Raw genomic sequence first — 16,168 nt, 5'->3', positions numbered from 1 at the left:
TGTTGACAATTTTTTAGCCACTTTTTATAATGTACATTTATAATACGTTTACCTCTGTGCTATAAAGAGAGAAAATGACTTTTTCCATCTAAGAATTTAAAAAATCAAAGACGTGCTGTTCATGCACTGTTGTAGTTTATACAATTTAGTTAAGATAATTGGAAACAAAAATTAATCTATGGGAAGGGGTAAAGATATTGCCTCATAAAATTTGATCAATGTAACTAGTTCCTTGTAAATGATTTTAAAAACCTTTTGATACTTTTGCTCCCTGCTTAATGTTCCGTTCAAATTTAATATTTTATATATATACACACTGTGTGTGAATTTTAAAAAATCTCTCCTATCAACATAAACGTTGGTCCAGCACCGCCTTCCTTTTCCCTATATGTCTTAACAATTGTGAATTAACAGAAAAAAAAATCTGCAGAAGTTATCTCTTTTATCAGACGTATATTTCACCTTAAGAGGACGGAATGGTCCTGACCATTTTAAAGACTATATTAATATTTTTGATAAGCTCTGTATAAAAAAATATATAATAATTTTATGCCTGACATGTTAGGGTTTTGTGTATTTAATTAAACACTTTACAAAACGACATTTCACCCTGATACTTACAATTATGAATGAAAAAATACCGTAAAAAGAAATACAAATTCAAAGCAGAGCAACACGAACCTCTAAATAGATAGAGGTAGGATCAGGTGCCTAGGAGGAGTGAGCATCCTCTGCTGACCGGACGCACCCGCCGTGTGCTCCTTGTCACAATTGGGCATGTCTAATCGAGGTCAATGTCAAAATCGGGAAAATGTCACAATAAGGAAAAAACGAAACGTTGATGATTTGGTTTGTTTGTGATGGTCAAAATACAAACCTTGAGCCAACACGGACCACCTTTACATTAGAGGTGGCTAATGAGATTTTTGAATGTATGTGAAATGTGACAACCTTTCTATGGCCTGCCAAAAATGCACTCTACATTGTTACGAACGGACAAGCTCTGTATTGACACAATGCCTTTAATTCAAATTTCTATGTTCTGTCTTCAGCTGATTTCCAACTAAACAGTCGACAGCTGATTTGCCACGTATTTATACCCTCCACGACACGTGCCAAAAACAAAGAATGAGAAACTTACGATATAAAGTAATGCAAAATTTTCATGATTTCGTAACTGATACGTCTTTTCATTAATAGCACAGATAAAATAAGACAACGACGCTTGACATCAATTACATGAACCCGTGACGTCAAAACATTGCGTGTACTTAATATGATTAACAATTGTGTTGTGACTGATATGTCTCTGGCAACAGTTTGAAATAACACTTAAAATGGCAAAAATGATCTTTGAAAAAACAGCCAGAGCCGTTGAAAAATTATGAATGCATTATTTGTACGCTACATTGTACTCACTTGTAATTTGCTGTTATTGTAATCGAAAGTGTTTTAAATATTTAGCAAGCCAAAGGAAACGTTATTTTAATTAAGTTTTTCTCTTCCATAAGTGTAACGTCATTTCTATCGGCAACTTAAAACAATCCAAAAGCTTTGAGCAAAAATAATCAAAATCGGAAGTGTTTATGATAAACAAGTATTTAGCAAAGGTCAAGGTCTTGGTATGCAACCATAGGTCAAGTTCTATGCATAGTTTAACTACTTAAACCTAAATTTGAAGTCAGTCGTCCCGACAACAAGACTAACAAGAGATGTTTGTGAAACACTTATCCCCCTCGATTGAAACCTCTGCGAGATAAAATGAACAGAAAATCCAATTAATTGGAATTTTTCTAAGTCCAGAGGGGGCATAACTCTGTCAAAAATTGCCCGATCGTACAAAAAATCGAACTTGACCCGAAGCTGTGAGAGAGGGAGTGTTCTGTGTCCGTGGAATTTAAGTTTTCAGGCTGGCAAATTAAGCGCGCTAATGGCGATAGCAACAGAAAATTCATGACTTGATAGGTCTTTGCACCAGAAGTTTATTTTGATTCATAAATGAAAATTAGCAAAAGCCATAGGAATCTAAAGTAATTGAAAGTTCCTGCAAATGTAAAAATTCCGGATATTCTAAGTTTGGCCCGAGTAGAATTTTCTATTAGTTCTTCACCTTTGTCACGTGATGTGGAGGGTATAAATACGACAGCGAATCAGCTTTCGACTGTTTAGTTAGAAATCAGCTGAAGACAGAACATAGAAATTTGAATTAAAGGTAATGTGTCAATACAGAGCTTGTCCGTTCGTAACGATGTAGAGTGCATGTTTTTGGCAGGCCATAGAAAGATTGTCCTCCTGGTATTGCAAGTAAGGTATTGCAGTAGTTTTGGCCTGTCACCAAAGACCTCGGAAAGGTCAGCCATTGGTATCTTCTTAGTGGCTGATTAACCGACGTCCAGACCGCTGTGCTCATTGTCCGTCCTGAATAAGACAGCATACAGTGTACGTAGTAGTTGACGGGCTACCTCACATTCAGTCCGTTCCGAAAAGGCAGCCTACAGTATATGCGGTAACCTGATGATAATCAGACGATTTAGAGGAGTAGTTGACCTCAGTGAATTGTCTCAGTTGGTTTGTACAATCCGACCTGAACAAGGCAGCACCAGAACAACACTCAGATGTCAATTATACATTTATTATACCTTTTTTGTGTTTGTAAATATACCAGATTCCTTAAAATTATTTGTTAATGATGAACCTAGATATATTAGGTTATACCATTCATTTTGGCAATCAATAGAAAATAATGATATTATAAAGAGTGGTTAGACTAAATGTAGCCCAAAGCTCTTGAAAAAGACCGGACATGAAACTCTCCCGTTGCCATTAAATGTAGTTCGGCACGTTACGCAAAAATCCACATCTATATATTATGTCATTTTAAAGTACAAAATTTCATGAAATTCTGTAAAGAGGATCGACTAAAGTTGCACTGAAAACCGTACAATTCTTCATTCAATAGTAGCAAAAAATATGAGTTCACCCATTGGAAAATCCATTTTTAATTATTGAAGTTAAATTAATTTTCGGAAAATATGCACAAATAAATCCTCACAAGATAACCTTAAAATGGAGGTAAATTTCTTTTAAAATCATTTCATTGGTATTTTCCTATAACACATATCTACACACCTTTCACCTACAAAGTTTTTCGAAATTCTATACAGCGGTTTCAGAGGAGTTTCCCTTAGGAACAATAAGAATAACCGATTGACTGTCGGACTGTTCAAGTGAAAAACTATCATTTATTTGTCAAATTAAGATATTGGTAACGTTACCATATCAAGATACCTGTTCAGTAGATGTTTAGAAAAGCCCGTAATGTGCATGAAACATGTGAAAACATTATCAGCACAAAGAATAACAACATATTATAAAAGTACCTCTTTTGCTGCAGTAAAAGTAATATCATTGGATACAAAAAAATAAAAATAACTAAGTGCAATATTCTAATACGTGAAAAAAATCATTTTAATGTTTAGAGAAAGTATTAATTTGATAATTTCAAATATCAATTGTACTTCTTGTTTCAAAGGAAAATGAGTATCTTGGAGATATCTTCTCCTGACTTTTTTTCCATAATGAAGATACTAGAAAACCAAAACGTACAATTTATACTTTGGAGATATCTTGTAGTGACATTTTCTGAGATATCAAGGAAATAAATTCAATTTTATGAAATTGTAAAAGTTCATTATATCACGGATGTTGTATGCTTATCCTTATGTTTTGTTATTCCAGACTGTATGATTTGACTATAAGGAAATTCATTCTGCTAAGGAAAATATGATCTTAAAAAATCAATGGTATGTTCGTTGTAATTAACCATCATTCATCGCTTGTTGTGACTTATTGGTCTGAACTTCTGGAGTTTGGTTTGGGTTGGTCCAAATTCATTTTGGAGGCAAACCACTAAAATGGTGGCTATTAGATTGACAAAAAATAAAAAAAAAATTGATTAATGTTTTATCCAATGTAATAATTAGAAAATGTTTAGCATAAAATTTTACAGAATACATGGATATGATCTTTGTTATACTTATAATATATCTTGGTCATAGTAAAACCGAAAAAAAGTTAATAAATGACATTCTTAAATTCAAAAGATATGAAATAAAGTGTCAAATTATTTATAGTGAAAACGTGCTGAAGTTATATAATCAAATCAAGCTTTGAAAGATTTAAACTCAGCAAAATATCTAAGTTTTACAGTTAAACCTTTTTGTAGGTACAGAATTCTTGTCGTCAATAATCATTTTTTGCACCTCACTGATGCCACTATTCAATGCAACTTCCAACTTAAATTATCCATTTATGTATAAAAGGGGATTTACCATTCCATCATCCATTCGATGACCTATAATAGCAATCATTTCTTTTTGAAAATGATTTTCCATAATAATTATTCAAACAAGAATTTATAGACCAGTTTACATTCAGAATATTAGACATTTGTACAATACATTAAATGTCATAGTCAGTTCATAATAAATAATTGTATAGCCTTTGTTTTTCAAAATCAATACATAAAGGATATACAGTACCAATTTTCATACCTATTGTTTTTAAGTGATAATATGTACAAAAGTGAGACTTCAATCAAGTAGATTTTACGGACAGATGCTAAATGAAACAAATGTTTACAAACGAATGATCAGACGACATAACCGTTTTAGGTCATTTACTCTAAATCTGGCCTAGAAATGCTTGATTTCCCTGGTTTAAAAACTGGCTTGGTCTCAATATTTGCCTCAACGAAAATGTTGTCCTTAATTTATTTTTTGTATTATCAGTAAATATCTCAAAGCTTCTCGACCAACTTTTCAGTAAAGTATTTTCATAAGTAAAGGATTATAATGATAAAGGTTCTGTAAACAGGATTGTCGATTGTGTAATAGATGAGTATTTTGGCGGTTTTAAATAAGAAAAGATGCAGTAAACATTTCATCGAAAACTCAATCAGAAGCACCCATATTGATATCAAGAGTTTGCTAAACAATTCGATGTCATACGTTAAAAGAGGAAGATTTCAAAACAAAACCGCCCTGAGTTTTTATACTACAAAACAATCATATTTCCGGACGAATGGTCAATAAAACCAACAACCTTGGCCAGTTATTTTCATTCGTAAAGTTTGTTTCTAAGATGTATACAGGTTTTCTTCTCCCTCTCGTTGTGTTCGGGTCATTATTCCAGAAGGCGGTTCTACACTGCTGTATTCCTTCTCAGCTGCAGACGAATATAGACGTCTACCTTCCAGTTGGTAATGGAACACTTCAAACAGTTGTAAGTATTGTTTTTTTATTTATCAACGATTTACTCCTGTTTAAGTGTCTTCATCTACATATGCTTTGAGCTCTTTGTAGGACATTAAGTCTGTTTCAATTTGTCTGCAAAACACAGGATATGGACTGTAACTATGTGGTTATAGATGTTTTTATTGATTAGCATCAGAATTGACGTAAAAAAAGATGGCGATTCATATTTGTAACATTACTTAATTTTAGAATGTATCGTATGATGCCTTGAGAAAAAGAGAAGCTATTCATGGTTACGCTGATTCGAGTCACGATGAGTTTGATTTCATTGTAGATTATCAAACTGTAAGTTAATTTTCTTTCAATATTTTTTTAAAGAAAATAAATAATACATATAATACCAACAATTAATTTCATTAAAATCATGTTGATTAACATTAAAATCAATTAGATTACATAGTTCACAGAGAACATTTAAAGAATACTTTTTTGTGCAATAGAAAAACCTTTTTAAAGAAATAAAATTTAGAAAATATAAAGTGTGCCAAAATAAAGAAAATACAGACAGTTAGCCAACTAACATACTAAATTTATGTCTCAATTTCAGCAAACGACTTATGAATGGTCGAAAGGAGTGTGCATTGTGTCAAAAATAGATGATGATTTTTCAGAGTTCTGTTTTACAGGTAACCTAATAACATCTTCATTTTAATTAAACTTGATAATAAAGTAATTGCTTCTTTGTTTTTTACAACACAAATCTGCTGCGGCACGGCGTGACTACAGATATCACATGTACATAATATTAATCTACCGAGTAATTTCACCTCTATTTCTTACGCAAAACTATTTTGATTCATAGTTCTATAGAAAATGAAAGGGGTGAAATCTACACGTTCTAGTTCTAGTCAGTTTATCTATCGGTCGAAACTTTCAGCAGCCTAAGGAAAATCACTGACTGCATGAAATACTAGTATTCGTGATGTCCGACTCAAATTCGCATATAAAGACGATTTTGCTATTTCTTTTATCTAACTTACATAAACAATAGTTAAGGTCGTTTTACTTACTCTTAAGGATCAAAAAGTTTTGTTGTTAAATGAAAGATTTAAATATAAACATTTAAATGATTTTTGTACAGATCCATGCGGGTTATGAAGGTAGCAATATTTGCAGAAAGCGGATTATGTATTTTTTCTTTAATGTCGCTACCTGCATATCCAGCATAAATCACGAAAGTAAAGCATTTCATTGTTTAAATAAGTATTTTTTTTCGACGTCGATGTAAATTTTATAATTGTGATTTGTTGCTCTAACTGACGTTGTTTTATTGTTTGCTGTTTTCTAATTTAAAATATTTTTTGTCCGATTCATTTTTCTTTAATAACTTTAATCATGTTTCATTTAAAATTAGAATTACCACTATAATTATTCAAACTAAAAAGAAGTCACCTTTGTTTAGGATGGAAATTGCTTGGAAAATCTTTTATTGGTGTATCTCCTGACATCATTAAAGTAGACGTTTACTCGACCTATGATGATAATGTTTTAACTGTTGGGAGAAACTGTACGCCTGTTCATGTCGTTGAAAATATTTCAATGGATCCAGACATTGGTTAGTTATATCGGTTTTTACCTTTATGTGTATATATAGCGAAAATATTTACTATGCCTGACATTTTAAAAATAGAAAGGATACAGTTTTGAATCTGATCTTTAGGTTTAATAAATTCTCACTAATTGTCTTTTTCCAGATCAATTTGTGATACTTGATTTCTATAACATGACCATGGGAATCAAAGATGAATCGGTTTTCACTCCTCCAAAATTTTGCTTTAAAAAGGCAAGTTTTTTTTAATTTTTTTATTCTTTGTGAATTATAACACAAAATATCACATATTATATCTTGTTTTATTATAGGTGTCGCAAGTAAAAGAAAATGAATCAAAACTTCCGTTTCATCGAACTGCTTCTATCTTTGGTTCAACATTTGGATGGTTTAATAAAGCAACATGAGCTGCAATTTTCATGTTGAATTTTTTTGTTACGAAAATGTTATTTTCTACTAAAATGACAAAAGATCATGGTTTTTTAATATCTTTTAAATATCTTAGCCCATATTTTTGTGTGAAAAGGCCGTTAAGAAGCCTTAATTGAAGCATAATTGAATTATTGTCGTCCTGTACAAAAATTGATTTGCTACATATTCCTTAGAAGAGAAATAATCTTTCCTCTGGCAAAAATTAATCATTTTTTTAAACTTATTTATCATAAAAGATTAAGTTATATGCAGACTTATCATACTACAATGAAGCAGCTTTTTGCAACAAAATAAAATTGTAAAAAATTACAGATCATATTGCTTTTAGTAAAGATGTGGTATGGAATTTATTAGTTAACAGATGGATTGTATTTATAAATTTTTCACTTCCTTATAATTCCTTTCTGTGTTATTTAGTTTTAGAAAATGAAACAATAATTAATTAATTTGTTTTCATTGAGTAAATACGAGAGAATAAAATGAATAAAAATGATGACATTTGATGTTTTTGATATATTAGGTAATTGTGAAATTTTAGGGAAAAAATATGTCATCAATGTTTCAATAAGCCTTTAACACTTAAGCAAAACTACTACTGTTTCATGTATATACCATGAAATATTAATTTTTATGGAGAAAACTACACAATTTAGATTAACAAAAGAAGAGAATAAAATAAGGAAATATCCTCTAGATTTTCTCCAACCGTCAAAAACCAAAATTACTGGCACGAAGTAAATCTAAATGTTGTTATCAAAATAATCTTTTGATCATAATTAATAATTAGTCGTTTGATTTATTAAATTTCTGTTCAATCAATAGATACTCTTAGAAAGTATTTTACTTCAACTAACAAATGTTTAATGCAGATACAAATTTAATTTCTTCATGTTTTGTTGTTAAAAGAATTTCATTGTAAAGACAAAGAAAATATTCCTTTTGTTTTATTTTGAAACGCATTGAAATGAAATTTTGGTTGATTTTTTTTTCAAATAAAATGCAGAAGTCTGGTATTGTACAAAGACTGATATGATTTTGATAGAAAATAAATACTAAAATACAGTTATCAGACTTTTTTAGAATATAAAATCATTTTTTAGACAGAAAATAAAGCCGTCTGGACTTAGTACAAGTCGACGCCAGGCCTCCTTATATTTGATAGTCTTGCCTAAAATAACTTTACAATTCCATACGTGTTACTATGATAGAAAGCAAACCAGGCGAAAGGTCTTTAGTTTATTAAGTCAATTAAATTTTCAAAAATATCTGTTGTTACATTTTTGATTATTTAACATTAAATGGGTGCATTTACAAGCAATAGCTATCTCCAGACATAAATTAATGTCCTATCTCACCAATATGATTATTAAAAGTAATGAAAAATTCAATTACTTTTTAACAAATGCAAATGTTCGGTATGAAAACACGCTTGATCTAGAACGTCATAAGTAAGTTTACCGATATTATGGCTTTCGTTAGACCGCTTGTCTACTTGTATCGAAATTGTACTTAACGTATACAAAAAGAAACGCTGTTTTATATGTGTTGAAATTGTCATCTGTGCATGCTCACACGGAGAATTACTGACAGGAAAGGCAATTGTAACTGATATCAGCTCATGTTGGCCTTGTTAAAGTCTAAACTTACATTTTTTTTCTTCAAACAACCTTCTTATTCTTCTCTTGATATAAAATGAATTGTGTATACAGATAGTTTGTGTAAGATCATATTTTAGATTGTCAATAAGAACTTAGTATCATGAAATAATTGATATCATGTATATTTCATCTGTACTGGAAGACAATTTACTTAACGAAGTTTAAACCAATTATCATTGAAATTGACATTTGGGGGTGCTGTTTTCTTAGCATTTAAGTTGTAAAATTTTATTAATTCTTTAAAAGTTCAATATCCGGAGTTAAAATTTCCTACATTTTTTTTTGTTTTATAAAATTATTACTACGTATCCGGTAACTTTCGCGATGATCTAATTTTCGGGGGGGTTTTGCGATCCCTTTTAAATCACAAATATTGGAAAAAGCAGAAATTATATCCTGTATTATATCGCACAAAATGTCTGCCGCAAATTAAAACTGTAACAGATTTGTCCAATTTTCGCAAATTTTGTGGCACGCAGAAAAAAACCCGGATATACGGTATTTAAAATGATTTTTTTTTACATAACAACAAATATTTTTACTATATTATGGAACTAGGTTCAAGCAATTATAGACTAGTAGAAAAATATGAAATTCGGACTAACTTTTTTTTATTCCGTTTTTCACTAAAACTATTTTGGCAGCAAGATAATAATTATAAAAGTTAAGATTAAAAATATTCGAAACATTAAAAGACAAAATATCACAAATTATGGATTATAACTTCATAGCAATTTAATGCAGATATAAGTCATTATTATAATACGAAGTTAAGGATTATAGAGGTCTACAACAGAAACCAATTTCATCACTAGATGGTGCCTGATGAATCATCATTATTTGACGTCACGGGCAAGATAGTAACAAAATAAAGAGGCTATTATACAGCCTCCGTCTAAAAATGTAGGCTAATCAGATGCAAGATTTAATTAACAAGTCCTCATTTAAATAATGTGATAGCTTTATCTCTTTCGACTCCAATGATCAGTCGCTTATTTTATGCCGAGTATTTCGATTTTATGCAAAAATGTGCATACTAATTTTACAACCTGCTATTCTTTGGTAATACAAGTAAACAACAATTGCTCAAACTTACAATCGATGCTTATAACCATGATTTTGTTTACTACACAAGATACTTGGGTTTATGTTTATCAGTGAAAAAGAAACAAACGTCCAAAAGACCAGCTATGTTTTCGACAGCAGTGCTTTCTTTGATGATTTGAAAGGTCGCTCTTAAATGACCTTATAGGAGATGTTGTTAGATCTTATATAACGTATAGTAGTGGAGCGGTTGGTCACGTGATTAAATCCTGTGAAGTCATAAAGGCTTCTTAAAAAGTTTGATGGTCACATCTCAATAAATTTTTAGAATTGTTTTTAATTACTAATGTATACGTTTGCAAACGGCAAATCGTTTAGAATTTTAACATAACCATGTTTTTATGTTTTGAATAATGCAACCATCAAAATGTGAGCTCACGCGTTCAGTGACGTCAAATATACGACCTCTTGACCCGTTAAAAGCTAACACACAATTAAACGTTTATTTTTTATTCTTTAGGTTCATGTAAGGAAACAACAGCTCGTTAATTATAAATCAGTCATCAGGATATGAACTTGGTTGGTCCCGTGATCCAATTATGCGATTCGCAAATGGCTTCTCAGAAGATTTGATCACGTACCAACCAGGTTCATACCCTGATGAACTTTTTTACATGGATGTGTATTACTTATATTCAAGTTTGAGAGATGCAACTTGTTTAAAATTTAAAAAAAACCGTGTATTTATGTTTACAAGTATCCAATCGACAAACGATAAGCGCGTGTCTATCGCTTTGTGACGTCATTAAAACGCTCATACATAATTGAATGTTTTCGCTATTCTATATGTTCATATAAGGAATCATATTTTCAAATGTAAATATAAGCTTTTATTATAAAATCAAACATCAAATGTTAATAATTCCTTTAATGACCCTTCAAAATAATTTTTCCGAATTTTATACATACATAATTGAATGTTTTCGCTATTCTATATGTTCATATAAGGAATCATATTTTCAAATGTAAATATAAGCTTTTATTATAAAATCAAACATCAAATGTTAATAATTCCTTTAATGACCCTTCAAAATAATTTTTCCGAATTATATACAAGGAAATACCATTATGTCTGTCTGTCAGAATATAAGCATCGTATTTAAAGTGGACAATAAATTAAAGCTAAGTCAGTCACCTCCTTGCATTTGGTCAGCTTACAAGATGTATACAGTTTTCTTACTAGTCGCAGTGGGTGCCTCATTATTTCTTGGGACAGTTCAGCAGTGTTGCGGACCATCCAAGTTGCAGACTTATTTTGATGTACTGACGTTTCTCCCTGGGGGTCGAGGAAGCACTGTTACTTACGTAAGTATATGTGTGTTTTCAGTATCATTTTCTTAGGTATGTATATCTTAAACATTGTTTTTTAAATATCTTAACATTCTTTGTTTATTATCAATCTTAATGTTTGCATTTGCTTCATATCTTATACGAAACAAATTCATGACACTTTCCCATATATTTACAATGTACTTATTCTTTCTCTGATCTCGATTACATAATCAACGTTTACTTATTCATCAAATAAAAATACATGTAGACGATAAATATACGGCAATTTGTTGTTATTCATATAATAAAGAAATAAATTTATGAGTTATGAAAAGTAATTTGAAAATTGTCTTCGCACATAAATTACAACAGGCAACCTTGCAGATACATGTATACTGTTGGGCATAAAGTTGCCCTGACAGATGTATTGCGTAGAAAGTTGTGCTTTTTTTTTTAAATTAGACATAATAAAATGAATTAAGTTACTAGTACACTTCAATGGTCGTGACACAGATTTAGATTTGTATTTTATCTATATATTTCAAGGAGCAGGTGTGTCAATTAATCTTATATTGTATAGACATGAAAAAAAACCAAATTCATGTTAACGCTATAGTAAACTACCACTTCTTATAGGATAGGGACACCCTATAATGTAGTGTTAATATTTTAATCACACTCCAACGTCATATAATTAAGCGAGTCAATCTTTATTTTCAGAATATGTCTTACGATGCTGTGACCAAACGAGTTGCTTACCATGTTTTTGGTAATTCAATGCAAGAAGATGTTGACGCCATTATCGATTACAGAGCTGTAAGTAAATTTTGTGTTTAAAAATACCAGTAGATTTGCTTTTGAATACGTAAAAATTAATCTGTGAGTAATTAAAAAAAATGAAAAATTGTTTGCGAAAAATTGGTTTATCTTGTACATTAACTTAATCCACAAAAAATGAATATCTTTTTTTGTAAAAAAAAAAAAATTCAAAAAAACGAAAAAGATAACAAACAAAGGAGAGAAAAATTGTACGATTCATACCTGGATTTTTTTTTCAATTCAGAATATGTCATATGTGTGGTCCGAAGGGGTGTGTGACGTATCGCACGCAAATCAGTTTCATGAAATGTGCTTTCCAGGTTTGAAACATTCTTTTAATATATATATATATATATATATATATATATATATATATATATATATATATATATATATATATATATATATATATATATATATATATATAAATGTTGAATGGAAAAATGAATCTAATTTAAAGCAATATTTCAACCTTAGTGAAACATATCAACCTTACTTTTACAGATTAGAGCCTTCTTTTGGCTTAAATAATCATTATATTTGCTTAAACAATAAAGAAGCCAGGATGGCCATAAAATAGCCATCAGTTCTAATAAAACTTCTTATAAATGGTTTTTATCTTACCGAAGGCTTAGGATTAGATTTTGTATATATTTTTTTATATTTAAACAGAGCTATAATCTTCTTAAGGATATTAATATGGTCTAAATTAGACCACCAACAACTTCTCTTAAAACTGACTATCATTTGCATTTTCATATTTTTAAAACAAATTATTTGAAGTAAAGAATAAAAAGGCATACATCATTAAATTAATATACATAAAAATCATTCTGTTTAACATATTTGTATAGAAGGAAAGTTGGTACGAAAATCCTTCATGGGAGTTTTTCCTGACATCATTAAACTAAACACGTATTTGATTTCGGACGATCAAGGACGCTATTCCTTCACTATTGCCAAACCCTGCACTCCTGTTGAAATGGAACGCCAACAAACTGGTACTCTTGCTGAATTTTATGTGATAATTTCAAAGTAAACATTGAAATGCCCTGATGAAGAATTTTGGTGTACAAATACGAACAATTTCACAAGTTCGATCTTCCATTTCGCTAAAATACTCTCAACCAATGACAATACATACTTTTAATTTCTATTATAAAACACTGTGGTGTGTGATACATGTTGCAATTCTAAACTTGAAAGTTTATCAATAAAAAGATTTATTTGACTTGCTTTGATGAAGTAGGCGCCAACCATTGTTAGTCAAAAGCTAGAACATATATAAATTCTTTTACCTTGGATTGACTCTCTGAGCATAGATAAAATTTCAACCCAGGCCAAATTTATACGAGCTATACCTCTTTAAGACCATGCAAAAAATAGTGGCATATTGTTCTTTGAATTTTGAGCGTTAAAAATTCAATCACTAAATTATTTCAACACAATTATGTAATATTTATTGTAGATTTTCTGATGTTGAACCGTTTCTACAACATGACTTTGGGAATAAAAAATGAATCGGTTTTCACACCACCAAAAATATGCTTTAAAAAGGCAAGTAAAGTTTATATTTTTTTCTTATATCATTAAATAGAATATATTTCTAATTTGTATAACTTTTTAAGGTAGTCTTTTTTTTTAGATCTATACTTTATATTATTACTTTTTGTAATAGGAATCACGAATATCAAAAACGTACGAAACTCCTCTGCTTTATCGAGCTGCAGCAATGTTTGGACAGGTTCCTTAAATCTTCAGCTTGGGACCAATAGTTGATGTGGGTTTTTTTAAGATAATGATTTTAGGTTTTTAGGGCAATATTAATACGGTGTATATATAGATAACTGTCTCATGTTTATGTTTTCATAATTTTGTTGACTTTCTTAATGAGAATACAAACATGTCATCGAAGAACATTTAAAATCCTTATAAAGCAAAAATTCTACGATTTCCTTTTTCTAATATATCCACTCTTTTAAACCGGAATATAGACACAAATGATAACAAATATTTATTGTGGATCAAATATATGAAAATGTAGAAACATTTCTTCATTTGGATGTTCTCCGAACTCTTTACAATTTTTTTCCAAAACTACCACCTGGGTTCTTTCATGCTGTTTACAATGCTTCCTCATGGACATATATCTCTTTTTCTTTTTATACTTGAATTGAAACTTGAAACAATAGAGGGGGTGTTTTGCAACAGAATAAAAATATTTCAATTTTAATCAGTAATGTTATTGTGTTGAAAATGGTAAAAATAACATTGAGACCTTATTTAGAACAAGTATCAAATAAGGAGAATATTAGGCAAGTTTGAACATTATATTTTGTTATTTAAAGTATTGAACATGTATATGTTTTGTGTAATATATAATGTTTAACTACCCTGGAAGTGAGATCAGTTGACTTTTAAATATCTGATGTGGGAGAACACACTGCACTAAACAAAAGAAGATTAAACATACCCATCAAAATGAAATTTATTGAGTTCTGTATAAGTCCGAAGTATTCAAAAAATGATCCATCATTTGTTTTTAATTGGAAACACTTGTACATGTTCTCTTGATTTTACCATAAAAGGGAATTCGTAAATCGTTATAAACGTATTTAAAAAAAAGTTCAATCTTTATTTTTCTACGAATTTCAAAACCGGATTGATGTTAAATTGTCATGTGTCTTTGTTGTTTGTAGCACTTGTCATATAAATTCTAGAGACATCTTTTAGTAATCAATAAGGAAAATAATGCATTTTCTATCAGAAAAAAGTGAAGTTGATGTCAAGGAAATGTTCTGCTTTTCCTTTTGTATGCATCGTCCTCACAAATAGGTTTGCCTTCTATCAAATTATCTCATCAATTAAAAATCCAAACCTCTTATTAATTAAATTGTCTGAAATGAACTACGAGACAATTATATTTCGACCGTTGTTTCCGTGAAGCGTTATCGGTGTCTAGTCGGTAATATAAAAAATTTCACACCCCGGAATAATTAACTGTCCAATAGATACATGATTCATTCCTTTGGTGTGGACACCGTATCTTGTAGATTGGCCAAAGTCACTTGATCTCGAATGCAGCTGGCTGCAATTGAATCTTGCCTAAATGTTAATTTTAATTACCATCACAATAATCAAGTAATTTGTTAAAATCGATTTGACTTTGATAAAACTTTAAACCTGCTAATTTGCTTTTAATAATTTGCATGAAAGAAACTTCATTCGTAAAAATTCATCTCAGAAAAAAGCAATAAAGAGCCACGCCAAAGTTTATATTTCATGTTACTAACACAGATAATTTGTATGGGTCATTCTGATTGATTTAAAAAAGTATATATTCATTTTTATATTCTACAATATCTTAATTTAACTTTGTTGTAACCCCATATTCTCTAATTCCATGTAGTGAATGGACCTTGTACAAATTAATATAGGTATTGATAGATATATGTAAATATTTAATGCCAAAACTTTTCTTGACTTTTTATTTATTTACATGTATATAATCACTAATGAATCATTTTTAACCAGCTGTCTAGATTGAGTATTGGCTATTAACAAAAGAGTGAATGTATAAAGTAACTTCTAGGATCTTGCAACAATGTTACAATCATGTTCCAAACTATGTTATTCTTATAGTTGTATGTGTTACAGTTTTATATGATATACATGTACATATTTTAGCATACATGAACCTCAACAGAAATTCACATATTTAGGGAACTATTTTAATTCACAAACAATATGAAAATTTTCCAGTCTCTGAGATGGTGGACTTAGAAAGTACTATGAGCTACGTTTAAACTTTAAAACAATTTAGCCCTATGCATATTAGTTTAAAGAGTTGAAGTTGCAAAGCCTCGTGGTGTATCAATCATTTTGTCAAGACATATCCTATACTTTTAAATTACGTAAAAAAGAAAAAAGTCTTGGTACACGTTTCATCGAAAAACAGGGAAGATCACATACAAAGTTTTGTTAAAACGCAATCTTCCATTAATATTAATTAAAAATTA

At 30.1% G+C, this 16,168-nt stretch overlaps 2 protein-coding genes across 2 annotated transcripts; both read left to right on the top strand.

Moving 5' to 3' along the window:
- The first annotated feature begins 4,944 nt into the window (after positions 1 to 4,944).
- LOC128188932 (uncharacterized) lies at positions 4,945 to 8,317 on the top strand. The gene is made up of 6 exons (XM_052860264.1): positions 4,945 to 5,283; positions 5,505 to 5,600; positions 5,863 to 5,941; positions 6,718 to 6,870; positions 7,010 to 7,098; positions 7,176 to 8,317. Exons 1-6 carry the CDS (start codon positions 5,083 to 5,085, stop codon positions 7,269 to 7,271), a joined length of 714 nt encoding a protein of 237 aa, XP_052716224.1. The 5' UTR covers positions 4,945 to 5,082; the 3' UTR covers positions 7,272 to 8,317.
- A 2,741-nt stretch (positions 8,318 to 11,058) lies between these two features.
- Positions 11,059 to 14,005, top strand: LOC128188931 (uncharacterized). Its single transcript, XM_052860263.1, has 6 exons — positions 11,059 to 11,363; positions 12,051 to 12,146; positions 12,394 to 12,469; positions 13,004 to 13,150; positions 13,618 to 13,706; positions 13,828 to 14,005. Exons 1-6 carry the CDS (start codon positions 11,127 to 11,129, stop codon positions 13,900 to 13,902), a joined length of 720 nt encoding a protein of 239 aa, XP_052716223.1. The 5' UTR covers positions 11,059 to 11,126; the 3' UTR covers positions 13,903 to 14,005.
- The last annotated feature ends 2,163 nt before the right edge of the window (positions 14,006 to 16,168 follow it).

The sequence above is a fragment of the Crassostrea angulata genome, chromosome 6 (genome assembly GCF_025612915.1).
Source record: "Crassostrea angulata isolate pt1a10 chromosome 6, ASM2561291v2, whole genome shotgun sequence".
Lineage (NCBI taxonomy): Eukaryota > Metazoa > Mollusca > Bivalvia > Ostreida > Ostreidae > Magallana > Magallana angulata.
This window is presented reverse-complemented; position numbering and strand designations above follow the sequence as displayed.

Excerpts from the sequence above, each read along its gene's own strand:
- LOC128188932 (XM_052860264.1), top strand. The coding sequence starts at position 5,083 with ATGGTCAATAAAACCAACAACCTTGGCCAGTTATTTTCATTCGTAAAG. Across the intron at positions 5,284-5,504 it reads ATGGAACACTTCAAACAGTT|AATGTATCGTATGATGCCTT; the intron begins GTAAGTATTGTT and ends ACTTAATTTTAG. Across the intron at positions 6,871-7,009 it reads TTCAATGGATCCAGACATTG|ATCAATTTGTGATACTTGAT; the intron begins GTTAGTTATATC and ends GTCTTTTTCCAG.
- LOC128188931 (XM_052860263.1), top strand. The coding sequence starts at position 11,127 with ATGTCTGTCTGTCAGAATATAAGCATCGTATTTAAAGTGGACAATAAA. Across the intron at positions 11,364-12,050 it reads GAGGAAGCACTGTTACTTAC|AATATGTCTTACGATGCTGT; the intron begins GTAAGTATATGT and ends CTTTATTTTCAG. Across the intron at positions 13,151-13,617 it reads AATGGAACGCCAACAAACTG|ATTTTCTGATGTTGAACCGT; the intron begins GTACTCTTGCTG and ends TATTTATTGTAG.